Source organism: Bos indicus, chromosome 8 (assembly GCF_029378745.1).
Source record: "Bos indicus isolate NIAB-ARS_2022 breed Sahiwal x Tharparkar chromosome 8, NIAB-ARS_B.indTharparkar_mat_pri_1.0, whole genome shotgun sequence".
In the NCBI taxonomy this organism is placed as follows: Eukaryota; Metazoa; Chordata; class Mammalia; order Artiodactyla; family Bovidae; genus Bos; species Bos indicus.
Window position 1 is genome coordinate 110,836,632 of NC_091767.1, and position 16,649 is coordinate 110,853,280.

Sequence of the window (16,649 nt, forward strand, 5' to 3'; positions counted from 1 at the left end):
CTGCTTTTTATTCTGCACTCTTTCCGGCAAGTATTAATGTACTCATTCATTTGTTTAAGAAACCATTCAGTTCACTCAATGTTGAGCATCTGTTAGGCACAAGACAATGAAGTAGGCATTGCCTTGGATAAAAATATGAGTAAGAAAGTCACTGCTTCCCCAGAGTCAATAGGACCAGAGAAGGGCAAAGTGCCAGTGTTCTGAGGAGAGAAAGACCAGAAGCGACTGTGGGCTTCACTGGAGCGGGAGAATGTGCACAGGGGTTTGAAGGGTGCATAGGAGTTCCTCACGGGAAGATGGAGGGAAGCCTGTGAGGCAGCAGAAGGGGCCTCTGCAGACAGCCGGGACACAGGGGGCTGGCTGCCACCAAAAGGCGACACACGGAGGACCTGAACACTGAATCACGAGCCTGGAATTCTAAGGGGAGGACTTCATCGCTGACTTAGAGTGAGCAGAGGGTGCAAGTGTGGGGTGAGCGCTGTTTGACAGCACTCAGCTGGCCACTACGGATGGGATGTGATGGAGGAAAAGCACCTCGCCCCCGGGGAGGAGACACAGAGCTGGGGTGGAGGACACGCTTCCCAACAACTGCAGCGAGCACAGGAGCGGAGACGAGAGAAGGAAGCAGGACACGTGGAATGGGCGGGACCCCCAGGACCCACCCCTCCCTCCATCGCACACCCCCAAACCCCAGTGAGCATGGGACCAGCCCGGGCGCTGGCTCACACACAGAGGCTGGGCCCCCGCCTCGGAAGCGCTGATCCGTGAGCCCAGGATGGGGCCTGAGCACCTGTTTCCAACCAGGGCAGCTCCTGGCCCTGCTGCCTTGGGTCACCTGGAGGAGCAAGAAGGAGACCTCCAGACAGGAGAGAGCAGTGAGACACCTTGGGAGCGGAGCCCCGGGCTTCCAGGTGAGAGGCAGGGCTTGGAACTCCCTTCCCCTCCTGTTGTCACCTTGGACAGTCAGTGTCAGTCGCCCCAGAGGGCTCACAGCTCACCAGCAGCGAGTCAGGGAGGGAGGCCCGGGGCGGTGGCAGACTCACCTCCCGGAGCCTGGAGGACAGCCTCCCCCCAGAGCCTGGGCTCCGGGGCCTGGACCCCAAGGCGCTGGGGGTGGATGGCTGGGGAGACACCACCGGAAGATGCGCTTGGACAGATGGAGCAGGAGCTTAAACAAGGAAAACTTTATAAAATAAGGGAACTAAGAAATAAGCAATTACTTGAAAGAAACACATGTATCCCAGTGTTCATTGCAGCACTATTTACAATAGCTTAGAACTTAGAACCAACCTAGATGTCCATAGACAGATGAATGGATAAAGATGCTGTGGTACATATACACAATGGAATATTACTCAGCCATAAAAAGGAACACATTTGAGTCAGTTCTGATGAGGTGGATGAACCTAGAACCTATTATACAGAGTGAAGTGAGACAGAAAGAGAAAGATAAATACTTTATTCTAACACACATATACAGAATCTAGAAAAATGGTACTGAAGAATTATTCACAGGGCAACAATGGAGAAACAGACATTGAGAACAGACTTATGGACATGGGGAGAGGGGAGGAGAGGGTGAGATGCATGGAAAGAGTAACATGGAAACTTACATTACCATGTGTAAAATAGCCAACGGGAATTTGCTGTATGGCTCAGGAAACTCAAACAGGGGCTCTGTATCAACCTAGAGGGTAGAATGGGGCGGGAGATGGGAGGGAGGCTCAAAAGGGTGGGGAATATGTGTATACCTGTGGCTGATTCATGTTGAGGTTTGACAGAAAACAGCAAAATTCTGTAAAGCAATTATCCTTCAATAAAAAAATTAATTAATTTTAAAAAAGAAATAAGCAATTATTGTTTGTAAGACAAAAACAGAGGAGCCATCCCAGGACGAAGCAGGGAATGATAACAGAACAAGGAGAGCAAAAGTTAGGGGATAAAAATGAGAAGTGCCGTCACCCGGACAATAGGAATCCCAAAGAAGCTAAAACAGGAGCCAAAAGAAGAAACGCACGTAGAAACGATGAAGATTAATGTCACAGAGGGAAAGACGGAGAGCAGCTGAGCCGGAAGTGCCCCCAGCGAGTGAGAAAGCAGCGAGCTCAGGGTCAGGGTCACCGGCGCGGCCCACCGTGCTCCATGGACGCTGAGAGCGGAAACAGCCAGACCTCGGGGCCTCAGGACTCGGCCGGGACCACTCAGCGCCGTGCTCTCCAGCAGGAACAGGGAGACAGGGAGACAGGGAGCCGGGGGGCAGGCCACCCTCCCTCGTCCTGGGCTTGCTGCCCGAGGAGGCTCTGATGCTGTCTCAGCCACACCTTCCCCTCCAGCCACAGCGCCGCGGCCTCGATGACTTCTGCCCCCTTCCTCCCTGCGGGAACCACCAGGTTTCTGGCTACGACTTCACGCCATTCCTGGACTCACTTCCACACCGAGCCCCTCCCAGGCTGATCCTTCCCCCGCTCGGCCACAGACCCGTCCACCCATCTGCCCCCTCCCCGACCCCGGGCCACCAAGCATCAGAGGAAACAGCGGCCCTGCAAGGCGTCCCACCGCACATTCGGGGCCCAGGCTCATGGAGCCCCCAACCCCACTTGGCCACGCTTCCTCTCCTTTCACTCTCGGCTTGCTGTGCCCCGTCCACTCACAAGAGGCCACCTTCCCCACCTCCAGGTCCAGCGCCTTCCATCTCCTCAGGACCTTGTCCCCGTGGCCACCCCAGCCCTCTCCTCCCCAGTGCATCACTGACCACACACACACACGCACACACACACACACACGCACACGCACGCACACATGCACACGCACACACACGCACACACATGCACACACACACACATGCACACACACACGCACACACACAGCAGCCCCGAGACAGCAAGGCGCCTGCACGGTGCGGACCCCGGAGGCTGCTCCGGCCTCAGGCCTGGCTGCCTCCCCACAAGGACGCCAGCTGTATACAGCGGACCATCTGCGGTTTCCCCCAGACTCCTCGCTTGTTTCTGATCAGTATTGCCAGCCCATCCCACACTCACAACACACCAAGGGCTCCTCAGGCACTTCACCACATCACAACTCCTGGAAGCAGGTACTGTTCTTGTTTCCAATTTCCCGGAGGAGGAGACAGACCTCGGGACGCTCGGCGCCTCCCCGGCGTGACCCAGGTGCGGCCACTGTGACCTCCTCCGTCCAAGGACTCCACCCCTTCCGATGGGCTGGTCAGCCCCCTGACTTCTCCTGCCCAGCTCTAACTGCTGGCCACCTGCATGGGTGTGGGGGCCCCGGGGACACAGTGGGGTCATGGGACACACCTGCCTGGGTAGCCCTGTTCACCACACCTTGTGAGAGGGGAACACTCACTAAACTTCATTGAGTGAATGAACAAAATTGGTTAAAAATAAGTATGGCCCGAAGACTACAGAAGTACTGCCTGCCCGAAGAGTTAAAACCAGAGCTCACGAGCCTCATGTTAGACCTCGCTGGTGCTGGCTAGAAGTTCTCACCGAAACCCCCCACTTCCCGGGTCACCGGGGCAGGCCGCAGTCTTACTTTCTAACGCCTCCCAGAGGGAAGACCTTCTCCCCGACCGTGGCCAGCACGCTGTTCCACTCCATCAGGCTGAATTTGGGTATAATAATCTTTACAGGCGGAATAAATAATCTTCCATTTGTGAAAACACTGCAAGGATTAAAGGAAAAGACTTTGTTAGTGCCTCATGCTCTGGGGGAAATGCTGGGCGTTCAAGAAAAACACACACTTACAGAACCGTGGAAACCACGCAGAGCCCTGAGCTCAGAGAAGGGGGCACAAGTGGCGGGGACTCAGCCTCATAGGAGACAGAACGCTCCAATGGCCAGGGCTACACTCTATTCTTTAAAGACAATGCCTCTGTCAAAACAGAATTCTACAATGTTGGTGGGAATGAAAATTGATACAGCCACTAGGACAGATCAGTATGCAGGTTTCTTAAAAACTAAAAATCGGATTTCCACAGGACTCAGAAATCCCACTACTGGGCACATACCCAGAGAAAACCGTAATGCAAAAAGATGCATGCATCCCAATGCTCACTGCAGCACCATTTACAGCAGCCAGGACGTGGAAGCGACCTAGAGGCCCATCAGCAGAGGGGTGGATAAAGAAGATGTGGTACATACGCGTGATGGAATAATATTGTTGTTTGGTCGCTAAGTCATGTCTGACTCTTCCGCAACCCCATAGACTGTAACCTGCCAGGCTCCTTTGTCCATGGGATTTCCCAGGTGAAAATTGTGGAATGGGCTGCATTTCCTTCTCCAGGGCATCTTCCCAACCCAGGTATTGAACCCACATCTCCTGCATTGGCAGGAGGGTTCTTTCCCGCTGAGCCACATCCAAATGCAAATAATTTAAAACTGGAGAAATACATCTCTTTTTTTTTTTCAGGGTAAATGTAAATTTTAATTTAACATGCTTGCACCCAATATAAATAATCCATTTTCTCATTAAGGCTCTGTGGCAAGAGGCCTGCAAACTCCAGAGCCCACCTTTTCCCATGTTTAAATGTTGCCCCAAACAAACCTTGAAAGGATGTCCTGTGCAAGCTGCATCACAACTCATCTGCGATGTCACTACTATGTTGAAGATTCGTAGCAACATTCCCACCGAGTGGTGCTCCTGAAGGGTGTACCCCAGAAGTCTTTCCAAACACAGACAGCTACTATTAATCTTTTAAGTAGGACAAACATTAAATGTTTTTAAATAAGAAGTGTTTTTTCAAAGTAGGAAATAGCACCTGGATCCAGGAATGAATTTTATTATCATGGTGATAATGATGGTGATGGTGGTGGTGATAAAGATAATGGTTTTGGTGGTGATGATGATGATGGTGGTGATGGTGGTGATGATTATGGTGATGATGGTGGTGATGGTCATGGTGAGGAAAGGTCAAAACACCTTTCTCCCTCAAACACTGAGAACTCTGAAAACCATCTTAACTATTTTCTGTTTGTTTTTAAGTTACAAGGTCTCCATGTGAGCCCTGCATTTGGATGGTATTTGGGTCCATCTGGTGGAGTTTCTAGCACACCGTGTACAGAACAAAGCACAGGCCTTACAATAACGGGTTTATCATAGGAAAAAACAGCCTGGAAAAGGAAGTGAGAACCACTGAAAACCTGGGTCAGGACAAAAAAATACATATACATCAGGGAAATGTGTCTTTGCCAGGAAGGACCTGTAAGCCAGTAGTGTTCCCTTAGGTTTCTATCCATTCTTTAGAAAGAGATGTCTTTCACGAAATTTAGAAATACCGTCTCTTGTTATTTCAGAACAGTTCTCAGATGAATAAAAGGCCCAGTGGGAAGATCTTGGCTGTGTGCGTGGCTCCCTTCCAGAAGGCTAAGGAAAAGTATCTTACAGAAACGATGGCTGGGTTTTTGAGGGTAAGTGAAAGAGCAGCTTCACTAACCAGCAGGCCATGTTTGCTCATGATGCCCTTGGGTGTCTCCATCGGGGGCTCCGCTGGTTGCGCAGGGGCTTCCCTGCTTCCAGGGCCCCAGCTCTTGGCTGATCAGCAGGGACAGGAAGGACAACCGTCTGGAAAGTGGAGCCTTGGCTACTCAAGGCTGAGACCAACCCGAGCTGGGGCCCCTCTGACAGGGAGCCAGGACCTACAAAATCACTGGAATTCCTTCCATTGGGAGCAGGACCAGGAGAGAGGGGAGGTGCGTCAGCTTTTGTCTCCGGCACTTGGCTGCTACAGAACTCACCCTCAATAGCCTCCACTCCAGCTACCCCAGCTCCCGGTTCAGCAGGGAGGCTTAAACTACCTTCCTCGCTCGAACATCGGAAACTCTGAAAGCCATCATAACTATTTTCTGTTTGTTTTTTAAGTTTCGCTGGGAACAGAACTTCTACATTTCCGATCACCATCCAGCAGCTGTAATGACTAGACTGCAAAATAAATGAAAAAAACGGAGACTAAATTGCGTGTTCCTGCCCCCACGTGACCCGAGAACTGCGGTGGGGCAATGGGGTTGCTTCTCCAAAATCAAGGTTCTTGAGAGAACATGTGGCACCTGCAAGGTGGAATCGAACAGAAGGTTCCGGGAAGATGGAAGAGACGTCAGGGTGAGCAGGGGGAGGACGAGGAGGAAGGCAGAGTAGGGAGGCTACTGTCTTTAAGGGACTCGGGCCCCCGCCGCCACTGGACTCACTTTATTTGTCGGGATGTGCGATGGAACGTCTGCCATCTGGAAGGCACGCTCATGCCGCAGTGCACCACCGGTTTGATCTGCAAGGAGACAAAGGAAGCCCAGAACCCAGGTCAAGCTAACAGATGCTTCTTGAACACCGACATGACACACAGCTTCCGCCCAAAATCTAAGTAAAGGTGGGGCAGCTCCACTAACAGAACAGACCCCAGAGGGGCTCAGGGAAGCTGCGCTCCATGCTGGGCAGAGTCTGGGAGCTGCAGCGGCTGAACCCGGGTGCTCCATCAGAGGACACCAGGCCGAGAAGCCCTCACGGCACAGCTGGAGAAAAGCCGGTAAGCGACAAAGAGCTCAGCCAAAACTAAACAGATTTTAAAAATTATATATACTCGTATACTAATAGCCACAAAACCAATGCCATGAATATCAACAACTACCATGAATTTGCAGACCCAGTTTAGAAAGAAAACAACAGAAATTATCCTTTGCAAAATTCTATTAAGGTACAGGTACCCTAAGAAGCAGCTCTCTGCTTGACTGCATAAAATTACAGAAACAATGAACCAATTGCTTTTCTATGTGTTAATGATTCATTAACCCCAATATCACCTGCCTGATTCAATGGCTCCAGCAATTAAATACATGATTCTGGACCTTTCCCCCGGTATTCCATACAATAATCTCCTAACAAGTGTCAGACAAACATGCTTTTCTGTTGTCTGATGGTGGTGACAGGTTCAAGACTCAAGTCAATCATCTGCCCCAAGAGGCAGGACCCAATGGGCTTTAGAGCTCTTTATTGAAGGTGGTGGCTCAGACAGTAAAGAATCTGCCTGCCATGCAGGAAACCTGGGTTCAATCCCCGGGTCTGGAGGAAGATCCCCTGGAGAAGGAAATGGCAATCCACTCCAGTATTCTGCCTGGAGAATCCCATGGACAGAGGAGCCTGGAGGGCTACAGTCCATGGGGTTGCAAAGAGTCAGACTCAACTGAGCGACTAACCAGGGTCATTAAACTTCATCATGTGTCCATGATGGAAGACTGTCGAGGCTGCCAAAGCAGCACGGATGGTTTGTTGATGCCTACTGTGCACCAGGCGCTGCTGCTGCTGAGTCGCTTCAGTCGTGTCCAACTCTGTGTGACCCCATAGACAGCCTCCCACCAGGCTCCCACCGTCCATGGGATTCTCCAGGCAAGAGCACTGGAGTGGGTTGCCATTTCCTTCTCCAATGCATGAAAGTGAAAAGTGAAAGTGAAGTCGCTCAGTCGTGTCTGACTCCTAGCGACCCCATGGATTACAGCCTACCAGGCTCCTCTGTCCATGGGATTTTCCAGGCAAGAGCACTGGAGAGGGGTGCCAGTGCCTTCCCCACCAGGCACTGCACTCGGACCTTTATAGGCGTTCGTGTCTGATCCTCAAAACAACCAGGTAACAAAGAATCAGAGGTTATACAATCTTCCCAAGAACACACAGCTATTAAGTGTCCTGGCTATAATAAGCCATCAAAAATATTTTATTATAGGTTTTAGCAAAACGGGCACTTGAACCTATGTCGATATAGCACTTAGGAGCCTTGTTGAGTCATCCTTGACTCCAGGACTTTTTCCGTCTCTTTATCACCGTGTGAGCTTGCTCAGTTTGTCTCGCTTCCCTAAGCCTGTTTGTCTGTCCGCGTATGCAATGCAGATCAGAGCAGTGCGTGTGCAGTAAGTCAGACAGAAAAAGATGACTACTTTATGATGCTACTTATAAGTCAAATCTGAAAAAAAAATACAAGTGAATCTACATACAGAGCAGAAACAGACTCACAGACAAACAGACTCATGGCAGCAACGGTGAAAGTGGGGTGATAAGTGAGGAGACAAACAGACTTATGGCACCAATGGTGAAAGTGGGGTGATAAGTGAGGAGACTGGGACTAACCAGTACAAGCCACTATACATAAAACAGATAAGCAGCAAGGACTCACCATATGACACAGGGACAATATCCATTCCTTGTAATAATCTATAATGAAATATAACCTTAAAAAACATGCATAACCAAATCACTTTTTCAATCACACTTGAAACTAACACAATATTGTAAATCAAATACACTTCAATAAAAATTTAAAAATATATATTAGGCAAAAAAAAAAGTTAAAAAAAAAAGTAGTGCATTGACATAGGTTTGCTCGAGATACCAGTAACACAAAGTGAGTGAACGCATTGTCCAGTGCTCAGCAAAGCGCCTAAAGTTCAGAGCTAAGAGCCCAGGCAACTGCAGCGGATCTTATTTGTCTTGTTGCCCTGAACTCCCTTCTCTCCCTGGCCCCATCCTGCTCCGACAACCCTCTGTGAACACCCTCACAGCCTTCTTCATGCCAAACATCAAACAAAAAGCCCCATAGCTGACCCGTGGTCATGCTCCCCTGGAGGATGGACTTCAGCTCAGCTCAGCTCAGCTCAGTTCAGTTCAGTTCAGTTGCTCAGCCATGTACAACTCTTTGCAGTCCCATAGACTGCAGCACGCCAGGCCTCCCTGTCCATCACCAACTCCCAGAGTTTACTCAAACTCATGTCCATTGAGTCAGTGATGCAATCTAACCATCTCATCCTCTGTTGTCCCCTTCTCCTTCTGCCTTCGATCTTTCCCAGCATCACGGTCTTTTCCAATGAGTCAGTTCTCATCAGGTGGCCAAAGTTTTGGAGTTTCAGCTTCAACATCAGTCCTTCCAATGAACACCCAGGACTGATCTCCTTTAGGATGGACTGGTTGGATCTCCTTGCAGTCCAAGGGACTCTCAAGAGTCTTCTCAAACACCACAGTTCAAAAACATCAATCTTCGGTGATCAGCTTTCTTTATAGTCCAACTCTCACAGCCATACATGACCACTGGAAAAACCATAGCTTTGACTAGAGGGACCTTTGTTGGCAAAGTAATGTCTCTGTTTTTTAATACGCTATCTAGGTTGATCATAGCTTTTCTTCCAAGGAGCAAGCGTCTTTTAATTTCATGGCTGCAGTCACCATCTGCAGTGATTCTGGAGCCCCCCCAAAATAAAGTCTGTTACTGTTTCCACTGTTTCCCATCTATTTGCCATGAAGTGATGGGAACAGATGCCATGATCTTAGTTTTCTGAACGTTGAGTTTTAAGCCAACTTTTTGACTCTGTTCTTTCACTTTCCTCAAGAGGCTCTTTAGTTCTTCGCTTTCTGCCATAAGAGTGGTGTCATCTGCGTATCTGAGGACTTCAGCTGCCTGCTGACAAATGGACTTACAGGCTGGAACTGGTGCTCTGAACGACTCCAGATTTGCTGAGTCCGCAATCAGAGAAACCATCACAAAGCATCAGGTGGCCACTGACTCATGCAGCCAGCTGGCCATCCTGGGAAGTCCCTACTCAGAAGCGGGGCCTCAAGTAAAACCGACCCAGCGACAGTACCTGGTCCAAGTTCTGCCAGGCTGCAGACTCCAGAAGGCCCTCGGCCATGGTTCCATTCATTTACTTAAGCCTTATTTGTGGAGGGCCCACCACGGGAGGAACTGTGCTAAGTGTTAGAGACGCAAAGGTGAGCATCACACCCTGCCTTGGAAGTGCTGGGCGCATGGGGACCCAGGCCATTGAAGGGGCAGTCTGGAAACAAGGGGACAAGCACACGCAGCTCTGTGGTGAGGGCTCCGTGGGGGCAGCACGGGGCACAGACAGGTGCACCCCCTCCTCACAGCGACACAAAGCGGGCTTCCTGGAGGAAGCTGCATCCAGGCTGAGAGCTGAACTACAGGAAGGAGCCAGGCAGTCGAGGGTGGGAAGAAATGTTGAATGAGGCTGGGGGAGCAGCATCTACGCAACATCCTGGTGAGAGGACTTTGGACACACCCTCGTGGGTACAAGGTCTCTGGGAAACAGAAAGCGCTGGACTAGATCCTGGACTCAGAGGGAGGGGTGGTGAGAGGTGGGGCTGACGGAGAACGCAAAGGCCAGGTCAAGGTTAGCAGAGTAGTCTCCACCCCCCGGGAGCAAGGAGGCAGGCCTGGAAGTGCCTGCACCAGGGAACCGAGGTGATCAAGTTGGAAAGGGAAGCGCAGCATGCCGGAAGGCCAGCGGAAGGCACAGGGCTCCCAGGAGCAGCTCGGGTGCGGTCAGCGTCAGCAAGAATCGGAGGAGTAACTGAACGGGCTTGAGGGGCGAGGGGAGGGATGGGGCGCAGGGCAGCTGGGAGACGGGAAAACTAAGAACAGGTCTCTGGTTTCAGGAACTGGGTGTACAACTCTGTTCTCCGAAAAAGGGAACACAAAATAACGGGGTTCAGAGGAAGATGTACACCTACGGAAGCCAAGCTCTGGAGCCCACAAACTACAGTTCGTGAAGCCTGTGGGCCCCAACGCGGGCGCTGCACAGCAAGAAAAGTCACAGCAATGAGAAGCCCTTGCCCCAACGCTAGGGAGCAGCCCCACTGGGCACACTTGGGGAAAGCCCGCTCAGCCACGAAGGCCCCGTGGAGCCAAACACACAAATGACAGTTTTTTTAATGTTTATATTAAAAGTCTTTTTAAAAATCGGACACCGTCGACATTCTCATTAAATCAACATGACACCATCATCGAAACTCAAGATCCCAAGAGCACTATTTGGAGTCTAATTTTCCTCGTCCCTCCATTGAATGAAATCCAATTCCAGATTCATTACACTGAAGCACACGTCATTTCTATGGTTATAGGAAATGTACTGCTATGATATTCTAATTAATTTTAAGTAAATTTTTTTGCTAAGCTAAGATCTCTTAAGAAGCTTCTTCAATTTTTGCATTAATTTAATATTTTGACCACAATGTAAGTTCTGTGAAAGAATACTCTACAAAAAGCTAGGCACGCCTACTCTGCATTACTGTATCACAAAATAAGGCAGAATAATTTAGTAAAACATATAAACCCTGAATATTTGGACTTGGCCAAAACTTACAGTATATTATATTTAGTGTTTTTAACAGTTTTCACTGGTGTTCAAATTGGTAGGCATTCATGGACTTCAAATTCAGGTAGGGTCAGCTATTCCAACTTAAAGATACTATGAGTAATAATTTCAATGATTTACTGAGTTCTTACAACAGGCCCCATCACCGTCTCAAACCCCACAACACTCTAAGAGGTATTATTTCAGATCCATATCTATGGATCTAATCATAGTAAGATGTCATAAACCATTCAACCATTTCTCTATTGATGGACATTCACATGGTTCCCAGGTTTTTGAAATTACAATAATAATAATAAATGCTGCCATAAACATCCTTAAGCCCCAGCGTGTGCACTGAGTGAGCTGGCTGGAGGGGGTACAGGAGGGGAGCCCACGGCCTCGACTTCTGACAAGGTCTGGGGAGCTTTCAACACCACGTTCTCTTGCAAAGCTACCTCACAGAGGCTGCAAAAACACTACAGTCCCACCAAGACAAGGATTTACCCATCAAACAGCAATAATCACGAGCCACTTTCAGGGAGTGACATCTTCTACCGAAGGAGCGGGGGCTGGGGGGTGACTGTCAAGCACCTCCAGGCCTCCCCACTGCACAGGACACGGAGCACCCCAGGGCGGGAGTGGCGTTCTCACGGGAACGCCGTCACGTGTGCCCTGGAAGCAGCGCATGCTCTGAGAGACGTGCCGGAAGTCAACATTAAAGAGGCTACAATTGTGCGCCTAACTCCTCCTCCTTACAATCACGAGGGCTCTATCGGGGGCCATCCCAGTGCCTGGGTACAATAATGAACATGCAAAAGGATGGAAGGTCTGTTGACAGGGAGCGGGTTAAATAATTGTGATAGACTCACATAATGGAACATTTTGCAGCCACTAAAAACCATGTTGCAGGAGATCCTTTACTAGGTTAAACTATCATGATACTTAACTAATAAAAAGAAGAGAACAGTGTGTGTTGGTGGACTGCCTCTCTTTAAATATATACACACACATACTGTACGTACATGTGTGTCTGTGAGGGTAGATAGCTAGATATTCGCTACTTGTGCAGAGAAAGGCCGCTGGAAACGGACACGACGAAACACACACAGTGCTGATCTTCAGGAGGAGGGATCATGGGCGATTTTCGCTTTCCTCATTGAGCTTTTCTGCACGGCAATTTTGACATTTTTCTCAGCAAGAATGACTTTAAAATGAGATTTTTTTTTTTTAAATGAAAGAGTGCAAATTTCAAAAGAACAATTAGAAAGTTCCTTGGGCAACCACAACCTTGGTGTGAGGGCCCTGGAATCTAGGCCCGACTTGGAGAAGATGGGGTGGTACCCACATTTCACACAAGGCTTGTCCTAACGTCTCCCATCACAGTGTCCTCAGTCAGAAAACAGGGAGCTTTGATGAGATACTCTAGGAAGTCTCCTTCCTGTCCTAAAATGCTAAATGTTACCTGTAATCAAGTCTAATGTTTTTAAATCATTGCAATGTACAAAGGATAAACATAGACTCAAATTTGAACAGTTACCACCGAGAGGTCCTCTTCAGAACTGGTGTTTAATCCCACTCCCTGCCCCGCCTGGAGAGGGAGATGCAGGGACCTAGGGGTTAAAGATGACCATACACATTTCCTCTCTCTTTACTAAGGCAGCTCTGAAATTCGGTGACTGCCAATTGCTTTCTGGTCAGGAACTTTTCCCCCGTCCCTGGCAAGTGACAGTCTAAGGTGGGCAAGTAACGCTAAACGCGTTTGCAGGCTGGTGCCTGGGGGCAAAGCGAGCACCACTGGGCCGTCCTTGACTGCAGCCCTGGCTGGAGTTCAAGGACATTTAGAGGACGTGGAGGATGAGAACCGACACATTTAGTGCTGGTACACTACATATATTTCATCATGTAATCTTCATATTACACATTGTCTAACACACATTCTCATCTCCTTTTTACAGAGGAGAGAACTTAACAGCAAAATTACCACGTGTAGAAGCAGATACTCTAAAAACAGCTCACCTTTGAAATACTCCACAAAAGCCCATTTATAAAATAAAAAAGTAAAATCATCTTGCATTCTACAAAGCATCAGGCTATCTTGCTCACCTGGTGATTTTTGTTGCTCATTAAAAAGGCGGATCTCTTTTAACTTACATGTGAACTACGGTTTGTTTGTTTGCTAGCTAAGACCCAAGCGATGTGAATAGAGTGAGGGATGGTTCCATCTTGCAGACCTTTCAAATGTCTTTCAAGCACAGAAATGTTGGGAACATAGAGCAAATCTCTGAATTTAACATTATAATGAGCTTCAACATTGTGCGACTTAAAAATAACTTTTCCTGACACCTGTCTTTCCAAATCCCCAAAACTAAAGAGGAGTTAAAAGGCTTAATGAATGGCAGCACACTGCATCTCACTAACTGGGTGGATGGACCTGCTCTCTCCCTAACGGCAGTCTTAGAACATTCTCGCCCACGGCCACCACCTTGGTGACTGAGGTGCTCTGACAGAACACGCTCGCCCAGTGACTTCTGGCTTCAGAAGCAGCTGCCTTTGTAGGCATTCCCTACAAAAGGCTGTTTCTACGAAACGTCAATTACTCCACACTGACGTTTCCATTTTTACCAAGTCATCCACTTTATCCCCTCTTTAGTAGCTGGCAGTGAGCACTTACTTCCTTCAACTTCCTCATCTTTGCAGGCTTTCTGGGAACTATATTAATATAACTGCAAAAGAAGAGAGAGAAACCTAGTTAGAAGGTAGATATTTAGATTGAAAATCTGAGCCTCTTTGGAGGCGTCTCGTCTTCGGCATCATAACATCCCACTCCATATCGACTTAAAACTAAAATCTAAGCGGTGCGCACGCCCACGCCCACATGCGCCAGCAGTGTCACATCCCACTGCATATCGACTTAACACTAAAATCTAAGCGGTGCGCACGCCCACGCCCACATGCAACAGCAGTGTCACATCCCACTGCATATCGACTTAACACTAAAATCTAAGCGGCGCGCACGCCCACGCCCACATGCGACAGCAGTGTCACATCCCACTGCATATCGACTTAACACCAAAATCTAAGCGGCGCGCACGCCCACGCCCACGTGCGACAGCAGTGTCACTGCAGGGAAGTGCCCGTACCTGGTGCTGCCACCGCTGGCGCCACTCGGGAACACTGTCCTCAACTGGCATTGCTCTCCCTCGCACGACATTATTAATCACAGAGGAACCTTGGGAAGGACTCAAAGAGGAAAACTTTACAGGGTCACTCTCGGCTCATCCAGGGTCCACTACCCGCCACAGTCAGGGCGGAGACCCGGACGGCCCGCCCAGCTCCTCGCACCTGCACTGTCCCGCACGTCCCATGGAACGTCGTCCTGGACCCCATCCTGCCAAACGTGAACAGTGGAAGGAGCTGGAGGAATCAAACGTGTGTGAGCCCCACAGGTACAGCTGTTACCTGAGGACTTTCGAAGAGTCTTCCATATGCCTCAAAGACAGAGCAGATGTTCTTAAGGATAAAACAGAATACATTAAAATGTATATGTGTTAAGGCTTCCTTCTGATTTAAAACAATTTTTTAGATATTTGAGATTGTTCTTGACAATGATTTTAGCCACAGTCGGAGAAGGATTGACTAAGAGTTGGTGGATGGAAGGAAAAGACATTTTTAAGCACTTTCTATGCAGTCAGGAGTCACAAGCTCAGACACCTACGGAGGCAAGTGAAAGCTGATGCTTGCAAAGGGTGGTGTTAGGGAATGGTGGGGTCTGCGGCTAGTGGAGTGAGGGTCCCTCTGAGATCGACAGGGCGCGTAACTCCTGGGCACTGTTTTCCTGTGGAAATGCAGGCAACTAAAAACTCAGTCCTTTTAAACAATAAAATCCTCTATTTTTTAATGGAAACCAAAATTTTATATCACATGAACACCTCCATTATAAAATGCTGCAGCCAATTCAAACCTTTGAAAACTGTGAACTGAAGAGACTGTACATCTTCAACTCACCACCCTTGGCTTATAGGTACCTTCCACGCACACTTCTGCTTGTCTCCAAATAGGCATTTTAGGGTTGAATCCCCAAATTACATATTTGACAATGAACATTAATCCCCCACATGACACAACTTATTATCATGAAATGGAAAACAAAAGGTAAAAATAAATATGGGAAAATTAAGGCACAAAAAGACTGAACAGCCACAAAATGCTATTTATTGTCTCCACATTGTCTGCCAAAGAACACTGAAACAGAATGCAAAGAGGGGACAAGCGATTCCTCAGAGAGCCGGCGGACCCGGGTCATTAAGCCAGGTGCCTGGAGGAGGTTTCTGGGTGGACCTGGGTTTCCTTGGGGGTGTGGGGGGTTGGGGAGCAGGAACTTGAAGCAGAGCCTAGATGCTCGTGTGAAAGGTGCCCCCTTGCTGCTTCTGGAGAACAAAAGCAAGACAGAAGCCCACCGCGAGGACCATGCCGGGCATTTCAAAGTGCTGTGTCCACTGCGTCATCAAAACCCACACTGGAGCAGACACCAACGAGCCCTGTTCTTCTGATGAGGAGGCTGAGTCTCAGCGAGGCTGTTCAACCGGCTAAGTGCTACCACACGGGGACAGCCAGGACCCTGTCCAGCCCAGAGACCACACTCCTTGCCCCCTGGCGTGCTGGCCTCTGCACATGTTCTTCCCCCCTCCCCACCCCGACTAGTGCTCAGGTGCAAGTGGGGGTTAGGAGACTCGAGGACAGACCCGGGTGCCACCAAGCTGCCAGAGTTTAACAGCACGTTCACTTTTTATCTCAACAACAGACTCCTAAGGTAAACAGGAAAAACTCCTACCATAGTTCAGATTCTTTAGGGTCTCCCCAAACACACATGCGCACACACACACACACACACACGCATACGTACATGTGTGTGCATACATACATACACATATGTCCACACATGTGCATGCAGACATACACACATGCACACTGAGACATGCACATGTGCACATACACACACATGCATACATGCATGTGTGCACACATATGTGCCACATGCACGCACACACACAAACATATACACACAGAATGCCTTGATCTACATTTTATTGTGAATACAACTTTCTCCACAAATCATTAATTCCAGGCTTTATGGGACATTTATCTTTTAAGTAATTATTAGCCTACAATATTTTGTTTTATAGAGAAAAAATTATATTTCTCATCTCAAATTAATTTATTCCAGAAAGTGTAGGAAATGTGAATGATGACTGGATTTGTGTAGATTTTACGCTGCTTGTCTTCCCAATGTACCGTTTCACAGCCGTTATTATGAGAAGACCTCTGGGGCGGTTCATATATCATCAGGTTGCACTTCAAAGTTCATCCGCTGGCGGCACAATTAGAAGCTTATTTGCCGGTGGAAATTAATTTTAGCCACTCAGTGGCTCAGTAAGTACAGAATATACATTCGGACAAGTGCTAGCTCACTGATACCAATGTAAATTAAGCCCAAACAGTTTTCAGAGCTTT

The 16,649-nt window shown here is 48.8% G+C and overlaps 1 protein-coding gene across 1 annotated transcript in view; it reads right to left on the reverse strand.

Moving 5' to 3' along the window:
• The window catches only part of DCDC2C (doublecortin domain containing 2C), a 66,517-nt gene that overhangs the window by 44,368 nt on the left and 5,500 nt on the right, over window positions 1-16,649 (reverse strand). Inside the window, exons 2-4 of the mRNA XM_070795409.1 lie at window positions 13,810-13,861; window positions 6,201-6,277; window positions 3,553-3,681 (exon numbers count right to left, since the gene is read on the reverse strand). Of these exons, the coding sequence (XP_070651510.1) occupies window positions 3,553-3,681; window positions 6,201-6,277; window positions 13,810-13,861 (258 nt within the window). The remainder of the gene's footprint in view (window positions 1-3,552; window positions 3,682-6,200; window positions 6,278-13,809; window positions 13,862-16,649) is intronic.